Source organism: Neolamprologus brichardi, chromosome 18 (assembly GCF_056152115.1).
Source record: "Neolamprologus brichardi isolate AB-2024 chromosome 18, ASM5615211v1, whole genome shotgun sequence".
Classification (NCBI taxonomy): Eukaryota; Metazoa; Chordata; class Actinopteri; order Cichliformes; family Cichlidae; genus Neolamprologus; species Neolamprologus brichardi.
Window position 1 is genome coordinate 18,263,671 of NC_142121.1, and position 25,499 is coordinate 18,289,169.

Here is a 25,499-nt window from a genome sequence, read left to right on the forward strand (position 1 = left end):
TTTTAATGTGGCTCAGTAACTGTTGTTTTGCTGCCAATCAAGACAAAAATGATTAGTAAAAGACAAATTAGTATTTTTCTCAAGATTATTTTAATGAACACAACTTATGGATACTCATCTTACCCAGAGAGGTGGTTCTGAAATGAGATGTCAAGATGCTGACTTTCCCCGTGATGAGCTCGTAGCTGATTTCCTTCAGAAATTCATTGGTTGTGAGCATCCCTTCTGCTAAGGCCCGCGCTTGATACTTTCCTGAATCCAACAGGTAAATTTACATTAGAGTTCAGTCTAGATACTGCATCCCACACAAGTTTCACCACAAAGATGACACTCACCCAACACAATCACACAGAACTCGCTGCCGCTCATCTTAGAGGCGCATATAATGACCACATAGGTTGGCAGGCACTGCTGTTGAGGAGGACCCTCAGCCAGAGAGCGCAGCGACTCAGAGATGCCTTCGCCCAAAGAGTTGTTTGTGACCACCACTTGGACGCTGCCGCCAGACACGCTCGCTTCCAGCCGAGCCAGCCAGGGTAGTTGGAGGGGGGAGATGGCAGGTCCCCTGGGACAGCACAGCATGGCCTTCAAGACTATCTGCTCCAGCTCCTCCCTCAGAGGAATCTGCTCTGAACCTCCAGAGGAAAATTCAAATATGAAAACCTAAAAACACTGGCATGAATCAGCAACACACACATCTAGCAGTGATTGTGTAGGCTGCTTACCTAAACGTGCAAAATACTGTAAAGTGAGCAGAATCATCGTCTCCACGCTGAGTAACCGGCTGCTGTTGAGGCCCAGAGCCTCCAGGGTTTTATCTGACAGTTGGCTGCTCTTATAGCAGCTGACCAGCAGGGGGCTCACCACTATGTCCCCAACATTTCCATAGAAGTAAGGTAAAGTGCCATGGCCTAAAAACAAAAACTTGGCATTAGATGAACCAGAAAAAAACCCCCTAACAAACAAACAAAAAAAGCCCACTTAAGATGTGTAAAACATTTAACATTTGAGCTATAAAACTTTGTAAGAAGCTAATTATTATTTTGACTGAGTCGTTTTTTTGATGTAACATTGCCGTCTTGGTCAGGTCTCCCTTGAAAAATAGTTGTTAATCTTAAGGGGAATTTGTCATTAAATAAAGATTCAATGAATACATAAATAAAACTAAGCAGACCTTATTCCCACTAGCCACTTTATTAGGTACACGTGGTCTACTGTTTAAGGCAAAAAAAAAAAAAATCTAACAGGTCATCACATGGCACCCACTTAAGTTCAGACTGATCCGAATGGGGAAGAAAAGGGATTTAAGTGACTTTGAATCTGGCATGGTTTTTTGGTGCTGGGCGTGCTGGTCTGAGCATTTCAGAAACCTACAGAAATTAAGTGTAAATTTTCCACACAACCATCTCTAGGGTTTACAAACAATTGTCCAAATAAGAAAAAAACAAATGGTAAATGGTAAATGGCCTGTATTTGTATAGCGCTTTTACTAGTCCCGCCTAGGGACCCCAAAGCGCTTTTACACGTCCAGTCATCCACCCATTCACTCTCACATTCATACACTGGTGGGGGCAGCTACAGTTGTAGCCACAGCTGCCCTGGGGCAGACTGACAGAAGCGAGGCTGCCATATCGCGCCATCGGCCCTTCTGGCCAACACCAGTAGGCGGTAGGTGAAGTGTCTTGCCCAAGGACACAACGACCGAGACTGTCCGAGCCAGGGCTCGAACCGGCAACCTTCCGATTACAAGGCGAACTCCCAACTCTTGAGCCACGATCGCCAAAACAAAACAAAAAAAACCCCACATCCAGTGAGTGTATGCATTTGAGCTAATAGAAGCTAATAGATATTCAGAAAACCACTCGTTACAACCAAGGTATGCAGATGAGCATCAAGATTTAAAAAGATCCACAAAAATGCATCACACAGATTTTTTACGGCCTTTTACAGTTTAAGCAAACAAAAAATACAATAATTTGCATTAAAATGGGTTTTATATGCGCTGAAAGGTGATGTTTAATATGAAGAAACATATCAGTGAATTAAAACTGGTACCAATGAGGATGACAGGTCGGACTCCTGCAGAGTTGAGTAGGTTGTCGGGCACGATGACCGTCTCTCCAATGGTGACGGGCTGGGGCTGAATGACGCCTATTACAGGTGGTTGAGGAGAGGCTACTCCTAATACCGGCCCTTATGGATGATAAAGCAATTACGTGTCAGTATAAACTTTAGTCATAGTTACAGTTTAGGAGATGTTTCACCATGCAGACAATGCTTCTGAGATACCAATAACAACAAGGATGCAGAAACACGCTGACTGGCTGTGAGTCAAGAAAACATTTTTTAAAAAGTCCCAGTTCCTGTTAACCAAGTCAGAAGGTAAGAAAAACATATTTTTGCTCATTGTCTTTTTCAGTGTTGTTGTATACTTTAACACTTCAGGGTATGTGTCTCCAGTGCATCTAATGTCAGAACTATTAAGTCCCCTCAGCTCCTCAGGAGTCAGGAGTTGTTCCATAGTGCAGGACAAAAACCTCTGGGGAGGCAGCTTTTAGCTTTCATGGCCTGAACCGCCGGAACAGTCTGGTGACATACCTGAAAGCAGCTAGATGTACTGAAATCTTTAAATATAAACCTAAAGCCTAACGTTTTGACTGCCGATGCTCTATAGAGATTCGTTTTATTTACTTAATTGTATCTATAACCACAGACTTTTACTCTCAGATTAGTAAGTCAATAGTAAGGATTGCGTAATTATAAACAGTTACTTTATCGAATATTTATTTATCACTTGCTTTACTGACTTCTTGTCAGCATTTTTTTTCTAATTTATTAGTACTAGTTTATGACGCTTTGCAATTACTCATCTTTCTAACTGCTTTTATTTCACTTATGTACACTTAGGGGATACTTTTTAAACTTTGTCTTAAATTGGTCTTCTCTTTTTACCAGTTGCTGTCTTACTATCTGCCTGCTAATTATCTGTAACTAACCTGTATACAAATAAGACTGATTGTTTTAAAGAGAAAACTTCAAATTAATTGACTAATATTAGTAAAATAAGCTCCTTATGCGCTGTATACTTTCTTTAAAGAGATGTTTATATTTACATGTAAACTGGATGGATGTGAGACATTTAGTGAAGACATAACATTATGTTCATATTTACAGACACATACAGCTGGATAGCTTTATCCTGGTGATCTCACCAGAACACAACACTGATTTAATGATGCTCCTCTTATGGAGAAAAAAATGTGCACATCCTAATTCCTGCAGTGGCTGATTTAGTGGAACAAAAGAACAATTTTTGTTGGTTATTTTATTAGCAACCATGTACACCCTGTTCATTCTGGCCCTTCTGCCCAGATTGCCTTTTTATTATTTCTGTCAGTACACGATGTGGCAGAAATAATCTAATCGTGCAATTCTTTTTAATTCACTTGCCCTACAAACTGTCCAGCTCTATCACCATGGCAATGCTGGGTGAATCATCCTTAACAACCAGAGAGCGTCAGGGACATTAGTGCATACTCATCCTCAAACAGAGGCATGGGGAATGAGTGTGTGCAGACACTTCTCTGCACACACTCCTTTGCACACACATGCTCACCAATCCAGCGTTAATGGATAAAAAAAAAAAAAGGAACACATGGCATAACAGGATAAATTTAAAACCCAGAAGAAAATAAACTGCTCAGCCTCCCCCTCCCCCCACCCCCCTGAAGGTGGCTTAACAAACAAACCTGGAGAACAAACTATTGGCCGAAGAGCTGGCACGGGGACAGCTGTTGGCGGGACTGGCACCAACGAGCTGGGATGCCAGCTCCGGTGGCGCTTCTTTGGAGGGCCGGAGTTCATAGCAGACAATACTAAACATTAAAGACAGACAAGTAAGAAAAAATGTCAATACAGAAAATAATTAAAAATAACACACAGTACGCATTCAGAAAGGATCCTACCGGGACTATCTCCTAAATCAGCAGTGCGATACCCCTGACCATGAGGCCCTAAGGACACCTGGGAGGGGCTGAGTAATGGAGGGCGCCCATCAACAGCCAGGCTATTTGTTGGCACATTCACCCGAAGAGCTGTGGGTACTGAAACACAGATTACGCATTAATACAGTTTGTGAAACTGCAACGTTACCGAGTTAATAAGCTCACAATAACAACGCTGACACGTTGTTTCTTTTTGGTGTAATGTTTAAACTCAAAGCACTGATTGACTCATTCTAGCCATCTAGTTATAAACTAAAGCCTCGTCTGAGATTTCTTTACTCTTTAAGTCGTCTGCATGCAGTCACACACCAAATCTACCTTACATGCTTGCAAATCTCACCTGCTCACCTCTAACCATGCTTTTAACTCCTGCAGCATTTACGCTACAATCTCTAGATTATCTTTGTGTGTTTTGAAATCATCCCCAACCTGTTTTGACCTGCTTGGACCTGTACCTGACCACTTCCATGCTTTGTGGACTCTGATCTCTGCTCTCCTGTCTTGTTTTGTCTAACTGCCAACCTGCCAGCAAACTTCAGCTTTGTGCTTTTATCAATAATCCACCTTAAAACTGCTCCTGCCTTTCCAGTTTCTGTCACTATGCTGGTCCGCCTCCCTGCTCTCCTTACACAATGGTGCCATGTTGCGATATTTCAGCCTGCAGCACAGTGGCTAACTGCCAGCATGCTACAAAAAGTTGAATGGAAAACGAAAAAGCGAACAAGTGATATGCAAATATAAAAATATTTCCCCCGAACTATAACTGTCTGCAGAGTAACCAATAAATAAAAATAAGTCAGTACTAACGGCAGGCTATTGATTTCCTATACGTGCACTCTTGTAGCAATTGGCCATGTTCCCATCTCATATTCACAGTGTATGCAACACACAAAACCATCAATTGCTATGCGTACCCTTAGCCTGTCAATATAGCAACCTTGTAAAGGAGCTAATAGATAGCAAGGCCTTAAAAAGTCATTATAGCATTTCTTCCTCCAGCATTGACTGGTAAGTAAGCACATGCATGTATCTGTGTGTTTCTAAGCAGTCTGTAGCATAAATCAATCTTATATTCATGAAGTGTTTTTTTGTTTTTTTACACAAAGCTTGAGGTAAAGTTTTGCCAGGAGCTAAAATTTAAATTCCAGCACTGAAGCATGGATACATCAGCTATGTGGGACTACAGTTTTTATGTTATCGTGTTTATTTCCTACCACATACAGAACAAACTGACATGCGCAGCTATAAATGTACCAATCAAACTCTTCACCTATTGGTAGAGTCTTGTTTCCAGGTGTGGAGGCCAGTGGTTTGAGGAAACTACATTCCTGGTTCCCAAAAAAGACAGAGGATGCTTGCGTTGTTCTGGTAGGTGGAGAATCTGTAGATAAAAACAAAAGCATTACAATATCAAAACACAGCTACTATGCACCCAATGATACATGGTTCCCTTGTCCACCGACTTCATACGAATGTTTCTTATAACTCAGGATTGTGGCTTTAACACACACACACCGTTCCTGTGATTGGTCATTTTGTTGCCTTTGGCCTTCAAACAAATGTCAAACTATGAGATCTGTGTCAGTATGAACTGTCAACTGTACAATTATTAACAGACTATAACTGTCCTTCTCATCAATTACTCTAGAATACACAGTCACCTGAGTGGGAGACAGTGAAGTGAATTATTATGAATTCTACCCTCTGGGCTTTCAAAGCATGAGTGTCAAAAACCTCTTAAGGAGAAGGATGTACCTGAAGGTCGCAGTCACGAGACATCAGGCGAGAGTAATGCCGATACATAGCCCTGCAGCACAGCTGTCTATATTAATGTGCAAGAGCCATGCTTACAAGCTGCATCCAGGTTAAGAACAAATCAATACTATAAGCCCAGGAGGTTTTCCAATCATAGAAGGAACAAGCGCTCTCGCTGTGAAAGGTCAAAGAAGAACAACATCTCCTTGAAGAGTCAACATGGTCTTTCTATAAATAACCAGAGCTTTATTTAGTTGTGTTGCTTTTAAATTCCTGCATTTATTTTCACCTGCATTACCAAAAAAGTAGCCAAGTTGATAAGAGGATGCTTTTCAAAAGCATAAAATAAACCAAGCCTTCTCCTTGACTGTCTCCGATTTGAATACTATTTTTAGGGTGGAAAATTCGAACGTTTCCAAAGATTTCAGTGAAATTTTAGCTTCGGATATTAAAAATATTATGATTATGATTATGAAAAATAATCCGAATCAAGCAAAATTTATCAGAATCTGTAGACTGGAACAGATACACTAACAAAAGTAAGCATTAGCTAGTTAGCCATCGTGGTAAAATGAAAAATCTTGTTAAAATGTACTAAAAACTAACAAACTTTTACTATTTCTAATTTACTTCTAATAAAATGTCACTATGCAGCCAGAATACACATCAAAGCACTGCCGCAACCAAATGCAGTGGCACACGACGAACAAAGCCTCATAAATAGCTTAATGCAGCAAGATGGTGTTTCAAGCTCAACTCTTAAATTTCAGAGCTTAGCAACCAAAACCTATAGCAACAGCACAAGCTGTCAGTATATAATCAACTAAAACAATATCACTTTCGTGGAATAGATAAATGTATACTGTCATTATTACGCTACACTTGATGACCTGAAGTCCAGACTTATTTACACAGTTTATAAACTTCCCTGAAAGTGCGACAGATTATCTTACTGTGAATTAACATCTATCCATCCATTAAATTTGAACCTCTGATCAATCTGTTTGAGTGTAAGTTTGACAGGACCAAAAAAACACGACAAACCATGCCCAGCTATGGGAGATGAAACTCTCTGGGTGGCCTTAGCATCCTGCTGTGCTAATTAATCTTTCAGTTTAGCCACATCGTTCAAGTTTCTCTCAGTTTCTGTCTCTTTTGCTGTCTTTGTGCCAAAATAATGATCATACATAAATAAGCAAAACAATAATAATTGAGTAAGAAGCAAGGCTTGCTGACTTGGAGTTTGAGGTGAGATTTAAGCTGCTAAATGAGAAACATCATGAAACATCTTCGTATTGTATTTTTTTGTAAAAGGGGGTAATAAAACAACTTCCTGTGTGTATTTATTTTTTTAAACATACATAAAATCTATAAGAGTTCCTCACTGGCTTTAATTTTACAGCCATTTTTACATGTTATACGATCATAGTGTAGTGCTTTAAACATTTGCCTAAGATGCCTGGCTCATTCCCAGGAGGAGACAAAAGGGGATGAGTCAGGAAGGGTATCCGGTGAAGAAGAAGAAAAAGGAAAAACAACCTTATTAAACAAGAGTAGGTGAAATTTGTTAATTTCTTTTTTAAACTTTACACACTCACAATTAATGCAACTTACTTGAGTTATTGTTAAATTTCAGCTGCTGACTTGCAGGTTTAACTCTGCTGTGTAAAAACGTAGGCAGCACTGCAGTATAATCTCACCTGAAAGGGAAAAAGGAGAGGAGCTGTGTCCGCTGGGACCTCCATTTTCTTTACTGCTAAGAGAAGACGACGAGCCGGGTTTGGAGGTTGATGCGCTGCTGAGAAACTGACGCGTTTTACCGTCTAAGAAACAGAGGAAGGAAGGAAAAACAAACAAACAAAACTCATCAAACCCTCACAAAATGCAGTGTAAGAAAACAGTTTGATATACTTTACATACATCTTTAGAAAGTCTGGAGTCTGTAGTGTATATTTACCTTTCCAGCAGATGAGGGGTCCTTTGCACAGAGCACCCTGAGAATTCTTCACCAGGTAGTATTTTAAGTGCTTCTGCTTTTTGGGCTGTGTGGAAAGTTTCAGGTTGATGTGATTGGAAAACTCGGTGAAGTATCTGAATCCCTTTTCACCACAGCCCACACAGTTTCCTGAAAAACCTGCAAAAGACATAAAAACGCAACAATTACATTGCTTTCCAAACATTTGCAGGCTAATGCATGACCTGTGCCAGCTAGCAACAGAGCGTGCTCAGTTCAGCAGGAACTCGGCTCATTACGTCAATTCTGGCTCATTTACTTGATCCGAACGCTCGGGAACACACTGACCTAAAAGTGCATTTTTCCCATTCTCGTCAGGCAAAAAACGCCGGTCCACGGCGCACACCAAGATGTGCTCAGGAACAGTGGGGGACTTGGCACCGACCAGCTCGAAGCCTGCTGGGACTTCGATGGGCTCTGTTGCTATGGAGACTAGGCGGAGGTCTTTCCCGGCCTGACAGAAGCCTGAGAGATGAGGAGGAGGAAAATTTTTTTTTAAGTAAACAGTAGAATAAGAGATGATATCTGTAATAATAAACAAATAAAGTTTCTACAAAAATGTAATACTTCTGACATGCTTGTTAAAAATTCTGGAACAGCAACACAACACAACACAACACTGCTGAGATCATACTAATGAATTCACAACGTTTGCATTCACATGCCAAATTAACACCTATGAGTAATTTCGAATCACCAATAAACCTAACCTCACTAACTGCTTGACCCGGACAGAACCCACACAGACACGAGGAGAACATACAAACTCCACACAGAAATGCCCCAGGGGGGTGGGATTTGATAAGCAAAAGAGAATGAATGGATGGATGGATGGATGCATAGAGGTCATACCATCCAGGGTGCAGCAGCCATCCGGTGCAGGAGCTTGCAGGTAGGGAAGTGGAGGGCTGCTGGTGTCCGAGTCGTCTTCGTCTTCCAGCTCCTCCAGATCGTTGGAAGAGTTGCCATTCACAAGCTCGTGCCCTGGGTGCTCCCTGCCATGGAGTGCTACGCCAGCTTTCGACTTCATATCAGCTACAAAAATGTAAGATTATTTTTACTAAAAATTTAACTGCATTTTAAGAAAAGTGGAATGTTTAGTGAACCCTCTGAACCCTCTGACAAAATGTAAATGTAAATATAAGGCTAAGTCTCTAAAGCTGTCCAATGATCCCAATATAGTTCAAACTGATTTTTTTCCAGCTTGCTGTGAGCTTCTAACCTTCCATGTTACCAGGATACGTCTCAGGCTCTAAGTACAGCTGTGTGAAGATGGGTTGTGGATTCCCGCTGCTCGAGCGCAGGGACGCCTCAATCGAGTTGTGGAGAGCCTCCTCAAATCGGGCAGACTTCAGCTGCCCTGCGTATGAATTCCCCATTATCTGTGGGAGCAGAGAGAAGGGGAGAGAAAAGAGCAGCATGAGGAAATGAACACAGTCATGGTTTTTCTCATCTCAAGTTATTGATTATTTCCTGTGTGCTAATAGCGAGCTCAACAGAGAGCCAAAATCTAAAAAGCAACAGATCTCTGAAGAAAATGTATTCATGTTTCAAATAAACACTACTGTGCTCTGATGGTGTGAGTCAAATTTTGTTTTTATTGAAAACTGCTAATCAACTACCACCCGGCGCAACCAGCTTAAATATTTCAGAACCAATATGGGTTTATGCATCAAGCTGCACAAGCCTAAAATGCAGGATGAATCTCCTAGCTCATCACAGACATAAAGCATGACCCACGTTTTATATTTTAGACCTTTATAAAAGTTAAATCCAACAGATCCAGGCTCCATCCAACCACAACCCCGAACTGGATGCTAAAATCTACATGATGTGAACAACGTTAATTTTTCTACAAAAAATGTGCAAACTTTGCTCAGTTCTCAGAAAAAACCTACATTTGAAGTCAATCATTAAAAAAAAACATGACACATATCAAATGTTAAAATAATGTTTAGTTGCAGTGATCTTTCCTGTTAATGATAAAAATGTTTAGTCTACTAGACAGTGTCAGTAGTAGCACAAACCACGCACGCACGCACGCACGCACTTTACTTTGTCGATGTCAGTCAAAACATAATGGCCAAGGCCAATCCTTTTTTCCTATCCCTTTTTGGCCTCGCTCTTTTGCTCTTTGCCGTTACTCTGCCTGCACTCCCACCCACCCCCTTCCTAGTGTCCACTCAGTGACATCTGCCGAGGTCGGCCGCGTGGGCCCGTGGTTGGCCGACTCTTTGCTAGCAGGTGGCAGCTGGACAGAGGGCTGAGCATGTGGTCTCAGAGAAGCCAGCAAGAGAAGAAAACAGAGGGCAGGAGAAACAGAAAGGACTCCAAGTGTGGAAAACACATTCTTGAAAGACGGGTTTGGCCTGAAATGCCTCATGTTTGTCCTTGGACTACATTTGACCAGTTTAGCCTTCAGCTGTTTGGAGGAAAAACTCCTCATTAAGGTCTGAGATCCCACACAGCTGTGACATGACAACAGTATGTGCTTTAGATGTGTGTGCGTGTAAGTAACAAAATAAACAAAAAGTACTAATTATGACTGACTGAATATATCAGTCAGTGAATAAATATCTACAGTTTTCACACAAAACAAAGAAACTCCTAACATTGTTTATAATATTGTAAATAAGAGGTAAGGTGGAAATTAAGTTGCAGTTTGCCTTGAAGGTGCAATTTTGTCCGTGCCTGGACAGGTTTCAGACTCAGTGTTTACTTAACAACCTTCCTGGGGAGGAATGTGACCAACCCAGACAAAAGACAAGATTAACAGTGCCTGACTGTGCTGTGGAAGAGATAAGCAGCTTAAGAGAACGAAGCTACAGTACTTCTTGCTTAACTGATGGAAGAAGGTGGCTGCACAGAGAAACAATGACTAATGGCTAAAAGAAAAAAGAAAGAAAGAAAGAAAGAAAGAAGCTGGGTGCCTGAGGACATTTGTAGCCATTGCCTGTTCGTTTTGAATGTCAAAACAGGCTCCGGAGACTTCTTTGCCTGGCTGAGTGTGAAGCCCCACTGGACAGATTTGTCATTAACCCAGCCTGGGCGAGGTGAATGCCAAAAATTACCTTTTATCACCTGTGCAACTTAAAACAAAGCGTGACTGTGGTAGGGGTCACTTAACGGATGTTGTGACTCAGGTGGTTGCTAAGGTCAGCTGCAGTGGTGGAGGGTATTTCAGGTCAGTCAGCAGCTGAAGTGTGCCTGATGGATGGTTAAACATAATGAGCAGAAGAAGCAGTTTAATGTTCAAAGACTAATGGCCAACGCTGGGAAGTCACGTCAATGAATGGTGACTTTAAAACCACCTTTCAGGCTGTCAGATGGTCAGTCAAGGCCATTCCACAGCTCCTGGGTGGCATCAACAGATTGCATGAATGTGACCCTGGGTCAGAAAAAGCTAATCTAATCCTCACTCAGAGGGTTGGAGAAGACCACTACGGACAAAATGAGCTGCAGAGAGTGAAATCTGAAATTCTCAGAGAGGAAACATTGGCAGCACATAAAAAAATAAATTTAAAAAAAAACAGGCTGACTTACGCAGTCAGACTGTTCCCAGGTGTGACAGGACTCTGCTACATGCTGGATCGCTATCACTCGGCAGAAATTTCCATCAAAGGCATGTCACTCCCTCGTTGCTTGAAGACCTGAGGGAAAGCAGCAGGAGGATTGAAGATTAGCTCAGAGTGTTTAACTATGCTAAGGGTTTCTCCAGATAGTCGAAATTATACTTTCTGTGCTTGAATGTTAAATCTGGATGTTCATAAAAAGAACATACAAGTTACAGACAAACCCCCCACAAAACATCTATAATGTTTAAACAAACACACTAAAAATAAACAATTATATCCAGTGTATTTACTTTATACTAAATAATTAATAAAATATAATTGATGAGTCTACTTTTTGGCAATTTGAGGGAAAAAAACTATAGCTGTTTGGAAAGCCCCCCAAAATGATTTAAGCTGCAACTAATACCCACAGTCCAAAGGGCATGCTCATTCACAAAATGAATGAGGGCACTTTTAGCCACTCGGACATTAAGTCCAGCTCAGCCTGTGGCATGTGTAGAAAGCCCACTATTACATTTCCCCAGCCCCGAGGCCATTTTCATAAAGTACAACTGGGTGTTGCTGCAGCACTCAACACACAGTCAATACCCTCTGAATGGCTTTAAGTTACTTTGACCCTTTGACAAAGTATTGTTTAGCCAATCAGGCTTTGATATAACAGAAGCAAAGTTCCTTTCAAAACATTGACAGCCAAAATCTACCCAGTCATCACCTCTGACTGTACAGATATTCTGTTCAAAAAAAAAAAAAAGTAGTAGCTTGTCTGGGGTCCAAGTCCTTCAAATAGAAAGTGCACACAAGCTGGTTCAACTTATATTTACCCATTTTGTGAATGATTAGCCAGCGTGACACAGTGCATCAGAGACTTAAAAACATCAGCGTGTCATAAAGCAGAAGCGTATCCGCCTGTAACACCAATGCAACAGAACTGCCTACCAAAAAACATTCAAGGTGGAAAGAAAATTGAAATACAACTCTGGTTTATGTTTTGTCCTCCCACAAGTGTTCCCGCAGCTGTTGATGTAAAACTCAAACCTAAGCTCTTGCAACCGGCTAATTACCCAGGGAGCAGAGTCTTTAAATATTTTGATGCTTATCTGGTTGTGACGGGTAGACATCACAACAGGAGGCAGAGATGACTCTGGAGATGAAGCTGAAGAAGCCATAAATTTAGACACAAAAACAAGACAAGCCCGAGGTGCTACATAATAAAGTCCTGTTTTTCCAGTGATGTAACGTGAGAAAATATTCAGACTTAAGTGCTGTTTTAGTTTCTTTCTTAAGCAAATTTCTTGAAAGTGGGACAGGATTAAGCTAATGGTTAATGACAATGCTTCTTAAATGCATGCAAGCACAACCCAACTATAAATTATACATCCATTATTAATACAATGGCAATATGTTCTGTTTAGATAGGTTGATACAAAAATGCATATATAAAAAAATAATAATTTAGGTAAAAAAAAATGCATAATTGTTTAAGAAATTTTACTTTGATCTGTCAACTTCATGTGCAGTCTTGAAAAAATGTTGAAAAAAAAAAACTGCAGCCAAAACCTTTTTTAATCTTGAAAATGAAATCTTGTTTACTACATTCAGTTTAAAAAAGGGAAATTCAACATTAACTAAGAGGTGTGAATTTTCTTCAATTGGTGAGTACACTACAAAGCTAAAATGAGATTCTCCTCTTGACAACTTCACACAAAAATAAGTAAAGCTTGCTTAGAATTAATGTTCCCATCTCATGTTTTGTTGTAGTTGATGCACTATTTGTGAAATCTCTTCTTACACAATATGTGATCCGTTAAACATCAAAACCATATCAGAGCTTTACCCTGAAAAGAAGTCAGATCAAAAGTTCATCAAACTGAACCAATCTTACTTTTGACCCGGCATTTTCTTTCTCTGCAGGCTCCTTTTGTTTCTTGCTCAGCTGCATAATTACATTACAATGTTTAAACAGAGGGAAAGAGGCAGGATTAAACTTGCTTACCCTCCACCCATTTTAATAACATTGTGATTTAGCATATGCTTTGCAAGAAAGTCAAACAAATGCAAGGTAATGTGTTTTGTCTAACATTGCATTTATAAAAAGGAAAAGATGTTGATATCAAGCAATTAAACTTGACACTTGGCCTTTATTTGATGTTTGCTAATCAAACAAACGCAGCTAGCTGAAAATGAGTTAATTCAGGGTTTGAATGAAATTAGCCAGTTTTAAGGGGAATTTCATAAATATTTATTTACACCTCGCTGTTGCACAAATTTGGGAAAAATTTCAACACACACTTAACATTAAAAAGGACACCTTCTCTGACATGACAGAAAAAGTGATGGGGGCTGGAGAGGGGGGCGGTGAGAATAAAACAAACTGAATGAGGTGCTAAAAAAAACCTGTACCAATAATGCTGAATCAGGGCCACATGTGACCCACAGCACAGTTTTAAGAAGCTTCTGCTGTACCTTCCATGACTCCTCGAGCAGCTTAAAATTCCAATCAAATGTAGTAAATCCCAAACGTGAAGCCACCTGTTCAAATATCATCCATGTTAAATAGTAAATCCTTTTATTTTTTGATATCCAGGCAGCATATGGAGTTTCAGTCCTTTCTGGTAGCCACCTTTGTCATTATCCTCTACAGAGAACTGGAAATCCCACTCTTTCCCTTGTTGCAGCAGAAACCCTCCCTCCTCTCTCTCTCCCATGCAAACAAACACACACACACACACACACACAGAGACCTCCCCCTAGGCCTTCCTCCGTCCCACGCCATTTGCTAAAGAGGGAGGGTATCCACTGGGGGCTCATTCATTACAGCCCTGCTGACCCCCCGTGGTGACAGATGCTCTTGGAGGCCTGCAGAGCTCTCTGTGTGTGTGTGTGTGTGTGTGTGTTGGGAGGAGATGACAAAGGAGAGGGCCTACATTTCCCCGCTGCCACACAGCTGCAGCGCCCTGCCACGTGTGACCCCCAGCACGTTAAGACATCCTGCATGGGCACTGTGTCATGTGGAAGTTTTCATTTTCAAAAAGAATGAAGCAAAGAGAGGGGAGGGGGGCACACGTCTTTAAATCAAACTTTCTATCCTATGCTCAACTCAATCTCTCACGGCCACACCCAGCTTTTTATTGTTTGTGTGTGTGTGTGTGTGTGTGTGTGTGTGTGTGTGTGTGTGTGTGTGTGTGTGTGGGAGAGACTCCAGAACCAGGAAGGATCTATCCCCGACAAGAATGTCAGGTCAGCTTTGGCATTTTGTCTCCATAGCCCTTACCCAGGATTGACCCCACATTAGGCTTTTACTCCTGCTATAAATACCAGGAGGCTCATCTGGTCAAAATAAATAAACAGAAATGGACCACAAATCAACAGGCGCTGGCAGATGTTGGGGAACTGTATCTTATTACAGCCCAGTGATCACAGTTGGCATGACTTTGTCAAGAGAGGAAGGACTTAAGGCTGACATGACCTCAGTCTACACCGTATTTTCTTGAGTCAGGTTGAAAACACTCCTCAAACTTTCTCTTTCTGGGGTAGCGGAAATTCTGCAACACCTTTAATTACCTGACTTTTAATGGGAAAGACAATTGGCTATCTGTAGTAGCAGGAAACTGTTCACTGTTTCTAATGGGTGGAAAATGCAAGAATATTTTGCTCTGGCCTTCAACATGTAGAGTCAGTATGATTTGTGCAGCATCCAAAGGCTTCTGTGTTTGTTTTCTTGCTGAAATGTTTGCAAGAATTTGTCAGGTAAACAGCAAGTGAACTCACATGTACTTGCCAGCAGGGAAGAAACAGTCAACAGTGAACCTAGGATTCTAGGTCTCTCGCTTTCATACAGACATTTGATCATTTTGGCTTAAAAATGCTATTTTTAAGACCAGACGACTTCCAACAAGTCATAAAATGCTAACATGGTTTTATTATAAATGACTCCATTATCTGATATCTTCCTTTACTGGCCCGGGTTCCTGCTTCACTGAGCCATGTGACTGACGTTCCAGTTCATTACCACAGACACGGTCAACAGTTGTTTTAATCAAGTTGTGTGGAGCTCTTCTCACCTCCTCTCCAATGGGTATATTGCAGCGCATTCAGTGTGACGGCTGCTGTAAACCACCACATGAACCAATCAGGGCATTCATTAGTGCTTCATGCACTCATTTCACTCAGTCAGACATTTGTCTAAATGCTGGGTTTGAGTTTGACTGTGAAATTTTCCAAGCAACTGCTGATTTAGACCAGACTTAGTAAATCAGAGTGACTCACAGGCGCTTTATTAAATTATAATTGGCATTTTTGGGTGGTAAACACAGACTACCTGCAGTAGTCCATCCATTGCAATAAAAGTGAAATTTTGACAAAGACTCAACTGACACCAGCACAACCGCAAGTTCAACTGGGGGAAAAGAGCTGTCAGCGTGATTTATCTCTAAGCCTCTGACTTTGACACGGCCTGTCCTAAATAGCCCATTTAAAATGGAGATAATGAGTAAACCCCGCATTTTGTTTGGCCTCAAAAGACACTGTGCAGCAAAACAAAAGAGTGTGGATTGAATGCTTGCCCGCCCCTGAGCCCATCCTTCACCACTGTATTGAGCTCTAAGGGGACAAAGGGGAAGTATTCCTGCCACTGCCACCTGAGGAAAGACAAGTCACATGACCAGCATTAATGGGAGATCTTGGGCTTTCTGGGCTCTTAAATTTGGAAGGGGGTAGGGAAGTGGAGCTCTTCCTCTCTTGGAATCCTAGAGGAGTGCCGGAGCTTTGACTTAGCTGAGTCAGCAGTTGCCGAACCCTGGACTGAGCTACAAGAAAATTTGCCTACACTTGTATCTGCTCCATTATATAATCTCATCAACCTGTCTAACCAAGTGCATGCATGACTGATGGAAGCACACAGGATGCCTGTTGCTACACAGCAGCTCAAGGCTTCAACTTTAAGAATGAATCCAGATCCATCAGATGTATGAGCGGACACGGTGCTAATAACCCTGTTATGATAACAAAAGAGTCCTATACTGTCAAAAAAAAAAAAAAAAAAAACCCAAGTAAGAAAACGACAAAACCGCCACATGGAAATTCCCGTAACAGAATACCCATTTCTACTAGCGACAAGTGGGCTACCTGTCAAAGGTGTTACAAGTTGCACTTTTGTTTGCTATGCATTTGACAATCTGCCGGTCTCATTTCCTTATTAAAACCCCCAAACCTTCTTCAAAACCTCCCCCTCTTCCTCCAAATACTACTCCTACTCCCCAGGGCTACCTGCTGAGCCCTGAAGTGCAAATCAGTGCTAGTGAGGATAGCAGATGAGCTAAGGTCATTCATGGCTTTCCAGTGAGTCAAACAAACAAAGGCAAACATTCCAGTTGAATGCCATTGCTGAAGTCAGCAGCAACAGAAAGAAAGACGTTGAGAAAGAGACAGAGCAGGGCTCAGTGCAGAGAATAGCCCCAGGGTCCATTTGTGTGTGTGTGTGTGTGCACGCATGTGCACATGCACATTTGTGCGTCGTAGGAGATTATCTGCGCAACTATAAAGTGGGGTGAACCAAGGTTTAAAGCTTGGTGTGACCAGAGGGAACGGGGGCAGGGTCTTGGGCAGGAGGAGGGGTGGACAAAAGGAGCATTTGGGCAGATGAAGAAGTCATCATCATTAAGCCACTGGAGGTTTACTGTCCAGTTATAAAACTCATTTAAAAATTAGGGGCTAGGGGGTGCGTGTGAAAGGCCAGCAGGGCTGGAAAGGCCTGCGAGGGTCTGGAGAGAGGTGTATTAACTCGCTGAGAAACTGTAGAGCTAATTCATTAGGGGACAAGCGGTCTTTGTGTTAACACTAGCTTGATTGGAGTGGTGACCTTGCCACACACTGTGGCCCAGAGGAAGAGTTTAAGGGCAAGGTATTTAACCTTAAACTAAATCTCAGCCATGGACAAAGGGCCAGCATCATTTCGTGCCGAAGGTCTGCCAAATTGATAACTAATGTGACGCAAGTAGAAAACAAACTCAAAAAGTGGAAAACACTGTATACTACAGCTGTTTGTTTATAGGAATAACTAATATTTTAGCATGTTCTTTATAGGATATAACTGAATATCCTATATCTGAAACAGTTGACTGATTGGCTAAAATTGATTATTCACTCAAATCTAAATTAATCTGCAACTACATTGATAATTGATAAAACTGCGTCTTAGTGGATGATAAACTAAATCTTTATGGACTTTTCTCTGTTTGCCTGATAAAAAAACCAAATTTTGTGTGACTAATAATCTCCACCTTTACTGACCGTTTATTGCCGCTCAACAGGAAGCAATATGCCAAATGTAGCATATTAATGTGGATTAATATTTTTTCCAATTGATTCGGGAAGTTTAGTATCACCCGTCCTCCCAGTTATGATATCAGTTAGAGGAAAAATCCAAGTGAGATGCATAAAACTACACTTTTTTTGTCATTAATGAAGGACACACTTGTGAGAATGTTCTACAGCCTTTATCAAGCAACAAGTCCAGGCACTTTGATTCTGTGAGAGACTGCACATATTTAATTTTCTATCATTTACTAAGTTACATGTCAAATTTAAGTTGATGGGCATCTTTTTCATCAGCCCACATAAAAACAAATAGTAGCAACAAACTTTTAGACTTGCAGAAAGCATCATCACTTGCAAAAAATATCTGCCACCCTCTAGATTATGTGGCAGAATATTTTCCCAGCTAGCATAATCGAATGAAAGTGAAGGACAAGCGATAATTTACAATGGCGTCCATGACTGTGTAATAAAACAGGAGGCCTGCTAGTGAACCCAATCTGCATTTTACAACACTGCTGGGTTGAACGCCAGTTCACCTAAGCTGAAACAACAGGGAAAGAGACACAGGACCCTAATACATTTATAGACTTATTCAGGGAAGCCATATTGAATAAGGCAACAATAAGTTCTATTGCATACTGTAAAGCTGTCACTGGCAGCAGTCAAACACCGGTCAATGCTAAAGGGCAAGAGGACGAAGGAGACAAAGATTTGTTGCTTTGAATTTAAAGTGGTTAAAATACATTCTCTAAAACATCATTTTTTACTCCAGGACTGGAAACAAGTCAATCATTCCTGACCTTGCATAAAAGAGAGAAAATAAAAGCTTTTTATAGCCAAATTCATGTAAATATCCATATTTCATGACTGGCCTCTACCATTTTCACAGCTACTTCTAACATCTGGTCTGAACCCAATGGCTCATTTCAGATTAGATCTTTGATAATGGTTGACCAGGCCTTGTCCTGGCTATAAAGTGCTGTTTAGACAGCCCTGTTTGTTATGGGGTGTAAAGAGAGATCCATGGATCATGGTGAAAGGGCCAACGCTATCAAAACATTTACGCTTATCAGATGACAAACCAGCAAAGGGGTCATGTTCCAGTTCCAGGAGCTGGCCTGGGCTGCCCTCCATCCTCCACGCAGACCAAACATCAGTCAAATGGAGTTGCTGAAGATGTGAGAGACTTCAGAGGTGATCACTGGAAAGGGCCGAGTGTTGTTTTAAAACAAATTCATTCCCACAACTTTTATACTACATCATTCTACAACATATGCACGTACCTGTAGACTATACTTTGGAAAATTAAACTAAAAAACTACTGAAACTGAAATGTACAGAAGAGAATAAGAGCCCTGAAAAAAAAAAAATTGGGGGGGGGGGGGGGGGGGGTCATGACCCCTTTGGGATTCTAAGACAAAAAACAAACCAAAAAAAGTCAACATTAACCAATACAAAGTTCTAACTTTAAACCAGGAATTCAGACTTTTTCAATTAACTTTATCCTCATAATTTGTACTTTATTCTCAATTCTAACTTTTTACAATTCTAAAAGTGATATTTATGAGAAAAAAGTCACAATCCTGCCTCTTGTTCTTTGAATTCTCAAAAACTATTTTTTTTATTTAATTCATTAATTATTATTATTTTAAACAGAGGTCTTCATCTTTTTTCCAAATAAATTGCTGAAAAATTTGTACTAGGTATAAATCTACCCAAATTCATCTTGACGATTGATAATTAATTGTCAACATTTCTGATACTTAATCAACTAACTAATTTTACAAGACTCAAAGTTCTAGTTAGAGTTTCTCAGCTGTGATGCTTCAGTTCCTCGACTATTTAAATACGTTAAATTCAAAATAAGACGGCTGTTTGAGGTTTAAAAGACCGAATCCATGTTCTTGTATTGACAGATAATGATACTAATAAAGACAACTGGCAGGTTAAATAATAATGAAAATAATCATTAGCTCTCCACTAAATCTATCTTTAAACCTTTTCCCCCCTTTAAGGACAACTCACTCTCTCAAAGGTTCACACATCCAACACACTAACTTAATTTCAGCACACACTCATGGAGAGCACATAAGAAAGAGGTCTGTTGTGTTTATCAGGCATCCAAAGAGATCCACTTTTCACAATGGGACCTCTCCTTTCTTTTCCTTCCTGAAAAAGATCTCGGCCACCTTGAATCTATTTGACTGACAGCATGACAAAGAGGCTTCTTAATGTCCTGGAGAAGGAGCCTCCTCCTCTTTCCCTCTAAACTTCCTTACAGGGCGATCAGCTGTATCCATCATACCCCTCTTCCTGACCCCAGGCAGCACTGCTGCATCGGCAGCACCCCACCCCCGTTACCCCCTCACTCTCTCGCCACATCTCCTCCATTCTCCCGATTAATAGGCACCAGGTTGCCCTCGGTGACGGGACACGCACTTAAATCCCATCAGTCGTCCTTACAGCAGCAAGAGCCACAGCATCAGCAGGACTCTTTTTGTCTTAATCAGACAATGGAAGCAGTCCAGCCTTTGTTTGGGGCTTGACCCTGCACACAAACCGTGCCGATTTGAAAAAGTGACAGTAAACCTATTCAGAGCTGTTATCACTTCATCCTGCCCAGGGTCCCTCCACCAGAGGAGAAATTTTACCAGCCAAGAGCCTCTTAGTAATTTTGGTATGTGAGATTTTATATATATATATAAAAAAAAGGTTTTACAATCATTCATGAAATAACCTCGTCAGTAAAAGAACTAAATAAAGACAATCTGAATGAATTTTAAAACTTTCTACTGTAGACAATACAGGCCTCAATTGCACTACAAGCACAGCTAAATGTAGTTTTAGAATTCCCCATTGCTCTGATATAGTCATTATAGGTAAACATATAGTATTATTGTAGGGTTTATATTACAATATAAGGCATCTTGAGGCGACTATTGTTCTGATTTGACGCTGTATAAATAAAACTGAATTTAATTTTGTATTTTGTACTTTTCTAAATCAAAGCCTGATATGCTGCAAGTTTTTTTGTAAAAAAAATTCTGACATGACAAATTAAAAGAAAAACCCCCAAAACATATATTTAAAATCCCTTCAAATTATTATGATCAGCATGCTTTGGGAAAAGTTTTTCTTTGAATAGGGATGAAAATTTAATAAAAAGTCTCTAAAACATGTTTTTGTGTTAAAGCGAATGCACAGATCTACTTATAAAATAGTCTGTTGAATGTCTGCATGTTTTATTTCTGGCTGCACTCAAGCTGAAATTGTGCCTCGCACAGATAATGGAGAAGAGAGAGCGAGGGTGCTACAGAGAGTGAGAGCGAGACAGAATGACCTCCACCGCCACAGAGGAACGCTGAGTCCTCGCAGCACATGGCTGGGTCTTGGTCACCTTAGCCTTGGACGGGCTGCAACAGCCAATGGTATAGCCTTCTGCTACAGTCAGCCCTCTCCCCCACAATTCTGGCTGCAGGAACACTCACTGACCTTGTGTTTCAATATGAAAAGGGAGAGAGAATGAGTGAGTAATGTCCTGTTTGGGGTCGTGTTTGTGTAATTAAGGTTATGTGTGCGTGGGCAGCAGCATTTTTTGGAAAAGCATCTATGGGCTAATGCAAAGATGCTGCCAAGGCGACGCGGGAAATCTGGCTGAAAGCTTGAGTGTTTCCAGCTGCTGTTAGCATACATCAAGTTCTCTCACATTAACAATTATACACAAATTATACACATACAAAAAAGAAAAAAAGAAATGTGCATCAGTGTTGCAACTCCAACATCTAAGAGAGATTACACCAAATGGGTTGTTAAAATGATTTTCAGATGTCAATTGGAGCAAAAATAACATCATGATTGATCAGCCCAAACCCATAAGCAAAGATTATTCACACAGCTACAATTTTCACAGCTGGATTATTAAAATTAAATGCTACTTTTAGCTGTTCCCTTATTCACAAGAGGTCTGATTGGTGTTTGATTTGGTGCTCGTCCTGACCAGTGTTGGTCAAGTTACTTGAAAAAAGTAATCAGTAATTAATTACTGATTACTTCCCCAAAAAAGTAATCCCGTTACTTTACTGATTACTTATTTTCAAAAGTAATTAATTACTTAGTTACTTAGTTACTTAGTTACTTTTTAAAAACATGATTTACAACCTGAATAGGTGATAAAGCGATAGATCTTTCAGCCCAATTCTACTTTTTCTACATAATCATCATACAAAATGTAATCAAATGGAAAAGTCTCTTTTTAAAACTTGTTTTGTTAGTTTTAATCTTTTACCTTTATGCATGAAGCAAAATTTTAATTATATGCACCATTCTCTGACTTGAAGAAATTAGTTTAACATTTAAACCTATTTTCTGCACATTCCAGCACATAATATATATATATATTGTGTTTACACTCACTCTTTCAGATGCAAGTAAAACACAGCAGAAAATAAATAAAGTCAAAGACTAGCGGTCCTTTTGCTCTATTTTCACCTGTAAAGCAGGAGTAGGGTAGGCGGAGGGTTATCCTGGTGCAGGTGTGCCGCAGCGGTCAGTGGAAGGATACGGCAGTTTCTCTGTGAGTTTCCCATTACGTCGTAGCGCACTCGGTGCTTGCTTGGAAGTTTAGGGGGGGTTTTTTCGCTGTAAAAAGAAGTTTTCTTCCCACGCACAACGGACACTAATGTTTTTGTCACTTTTTATGGAATCAAACTCAAAGTAAGGTCAGTACTTCCACGCTTTAAACGCTGCACGCTCATACTCTCTCCCGCACTCGATATATGATCCATTGTTGATCTGCACACAGCTGTTGTCACGCACGTCGCACTCGCTTACGTCACTGTCATGAGACATTCTCGCAAGAAAATCACGGTTTTAGTAACGCAGTAACGCAGCGTTCCTACGGGAAAGTAACGGTAATCTAATTACCGTTTTTGCAATAGTAATCCCTTACTTTACTCGTTACTTGAAAAAAGTAATCGGATTACAGTAACGCGTTACTTGTAACGCGTTACTGCCCATCTCTGGTCCTGACCCAACCCTAAAAGCAACTGTGCCACCTCGCAGAAAAGACGAGGTGAATGTGTACATCACTGCATTGTGGAGCCAGCAAATTGGTGATGGTCAATTAGTTTTCTATTCCACAATCAGTCTTAACAATCACAAGAAAGACCTTACACAAAACCTCCAAACCCACACAGACTTAGATTAAAAAATATGTATAAAGTTCAGCAAGGCTAAGAAAATCCACTTTATGTGTATGTGTTTGTGTAAAACTCCTCCGTGAATCGCAACCTTATCGTGGTGGAGGGGTTTGTGTGTCCCAGGGATCCCAGGGGCTATGTTGTCTGGGGGGCTTTTGCCCCCCAGACAAACCGTCAGGCGTCCCTCCTGAGACGCCTGACGGTTTGCCAGAACCTCTTCGAGGCAGTCCGAAAGTCTTTTTCCATGGCCTCTCCGAACTCCTCCCACACCCGAGTTTTTGCTTCAGCCACTGCCCGAGCCGCATTCCGCTTGGCCTGTCGATACCTGTCGGCTGCCTCCGGAGTCCCACAGGCTAACCAAGCTATACTGTGTATAGTGCTGGCGGAGCGCTGCTGACGTCGACTGAGAAAATTGTCAGGCGGTGGAAGGAATACTTCGAGGACCTCCTTAATCCCACTGACGCGTCTTCCAAGGAGGAAGCAGAGTCTGGGGATGAGGGGAATGACCCGCCAATTTCTGGGGGCGAGGTCACTGAGGCAGTTAAACAACTCCTTGGTGGCAGAGCCCCTGGTGTTGATGAGGTCCGCCCCGAGTTCCTGAAGGCTCTGGACGTTGTAGGGCTGTCCTGGCTGACACGCCTCTGCAATGTTGCGTGGAGATCAGGGGCAGTACCCGTGGATTAGCAGACCGGGGTGGTGGTCCCCATCTTTAAGAAGGGGGACCGGAGGGTGTGTTCCAACTACAGGGGGATCACACTCCTCAGCCTCCCCGGGAAAGTCTATGCCAGGGTGCTGGAAAGGAGAGTTCGTCCGCTAGTCGAACCTCTGATGCAGGAGGAACACTGCGGTTTTCGTCCTGGTCGCGGAACACTGGACCAGCTCTTCATCCTCTCGAGGATACTTGAGGGTGCATGGGAGTTTGCCCAACCAGTCTACATGTGTTTTGTGGACTTGGAGAAGGCATTCGACCGTGTCCCTCGGGGTGTCCTGTGGGAGGTGTTGCGGGAGTATGGGGTGTCTGGCCCATTGCTACGGGCCATTCGATCCCTATACAACCGTTGCAAGAGCTTGGTTCGCATTGCCGGCAATAAGTCGGACTCGTTCCCGGTGGGTGATGGGCTCCGCCAGGGCTGCCCTTTGTCACCGGTTCTGTTCATAATTTTTATGGACAGGATTTCTAGGCGCAGCCAAGTGGCGGAGGGCTTTTGCTTTGGTGGCCTCAGGATCTCATCTCTGATTTTTGCGGATGATGTGGTTCTGTTGGCTTCATCGGGTGAGGGCCTCCAGCTCGCACTGGAGCGGTTCGCAGCCGAGTGTGAAGCAGCGGGAATGAGGATCAGCACCTCCAAATCTGAGGCCATGGTTCTCAGCCGGAAAAGGGTGGAGTGCCCACTCCGGGTCGGGGATGAGGTCCTGCCCCAAGTGGAGGAGTTCAAGTATCTCGGGGTCTTGTTCGCGAGTGATGGGAGAAGGGAGCCGGAGATCGACAGACGGATTGGGGCTGCAGCTGCAGTAATGCAGACGCTGCACCGGTCCGTCGTGGTGAAGAGGGAGCTGAGTGTAAAAGCGAAGCTCTCAATTTACCAGTCGATCTACGTCCCTACCCTCACCTATGGCCACGAGCTGTGGGTAGTGACCGAAAGGACGAGATCGCGGATACAAGCGGCGGAAATGAGCTTCCTCCGAAGGGTGGCTGGCATCTCCCTTAGAGATAGGGTGAGAAGTGCGGCCATCCGGGAGGGGCTCAGAGTAGAGCCGCTGCTTCTCCACATCGAAAGGAGCCAGCTGAGGTGGTTTGGGCATCTGGTAAGGATGCCCCCTGGGCGCCTCCTGGGTGAGGTGTTCCAGGCATGTCCCACCGGGAGGAGGCCCCGGGGCAGACCCAGGACACGCTGGAGAGATTATATCTCTCGGCTGGCCTGGGAACGCCTTGGTGTTCCCCCGGATGAGCTGGAGGAGGTGGCTGGGGAGAGGGAGGTCTGGGCCTCTTTGCTTAGGCTGCTGCCCCCGCGACCCGGCCCCGGATAAAGCGGATGAAGATGGATGGATGGATGGATGTTTGTGTAAAACATGTTTTGGTGTTAAAGTGAATGCACAGATCTACTTATAAAATAGTCTGGTGAATGTGTGCATGTTTTATTTCTGGCTACACTCGAGCTGAAAATGTGCTCAAGTGCTGAACAGCGAGCTGGTATATGCTTTAGTTCTGCAGTGCGCATAAGACACATGCACATGGTTGGATGGCCAGGCTAGAAACATTAACCAACTATAAATGACAAATTATTTATTAGACTATGTTAATGGACAGTTCACAAAGTCCTCAGTCTCTGTGGCCTCAGCATAAACATATAGAAGTTTTTAACATCTTTTAACTGAATCTGTGGTTTGTTTTAAAGGACTGGAAACTGATTACCCTAGCACTTCCTTAACCTTTTGCCCATTATTTTTGGCTCTTGTTCCGCTAATGTGTGCATACAGAAATATAGAGAAAACACTTTGTGATTGTGCCCCACTGCCCTCCCCGAAAGTGTCCTCTTCTCTCTGCTAATATCCCTGTGGGATGGATAATCACTCTCTCCCTCTCTGAAGCCCTCTCACCCCCCTCATTAATTTTACAAGGTGACAGAATAACACGTGA

At 42.0% G+C, this 25,499-nt stretch overlaps 1 protein-coding gene across 9 annotated transcripts in view; it reads right to left on the minus strand.

The window, feature by feature from the left end:
• Nucleotides 1–25,499, minus strand: part of greb1l (GREB1 like retinoic acid receptor coactivator) — a 48,419-nt gene that overhangs the window by 13,158 nt on the left and 9,762 nt on the right. For 4 of the 9 annotated variants that reach the window (XM_035908374.2, XM_035908371.2, XM_035908373.2 and 1 more), the window contains exons 1-14: nucleotides 13,812–14,010; nucleotides 11,317–11,423; nucleotides 8,996–9,155; nucleotides 8,626–8,808; nucleotides 8,062–8,238; nucleotides 7,717–7,893; nucleotides 7,460–7,582; nucleotides 5,275–5,385; nucleotides 3,966–4,103; nucleotides 3,750–3,875; nucleotides 2,056–2,193; nucleotides 726–911; nucleotides 336–635; nucleotides 124–252 (exon numbers count right to left, since the gene is read on the minus strand). In XM_035908374.2, the coding sequence (XP_035764267.2) occupies nucleotides 124–252; nucleotides 336–635; nucleotides 726–911; nucleotides 2,056–2,193; nucleotides 3,750–3,875; nucleotides 3,966–4,103; nucleotides 5,275–5,385; nucleotides 7,460–7,582; nucleotides 7,717–7,893; nucleotides 8,062–8,238; nucleotides 8,626–8,808; nucleotides 8,996–9,152 (1,945 nt within the window). In that variant the 5' untranslated portion in view covers nucleotides 9,153–9,155; nucleotides 11,317–11,423; nucleotides 13,812–14,010. Of the gene's footprint in view, nucleotides 1–123; nucleotides 253–335; nucleotides 636–725; nucleotides 912–2,055; nucleotides 2,194–3,749; nucleotides 3,876–3,965; nucleotides 4,104–5,274; nucleotides 5,386–7,459; nucleotides 7,583–7,716; nucleotides 7,894–8,061; nucleotides 8,239–8,625; nucleotides 8,809–8,995; nucleotides 9,156–11,316; nucleotides 11,424–13,811; nucleotides 14,011–18,745; nucleotides 18,865–25,499 lie in introns of those variants that run through there. The other 5 variants (XM_006792103.3, XM_006792105.3, XM_087832503.1 and 2 more) reach the window with 4 other exon arrangements.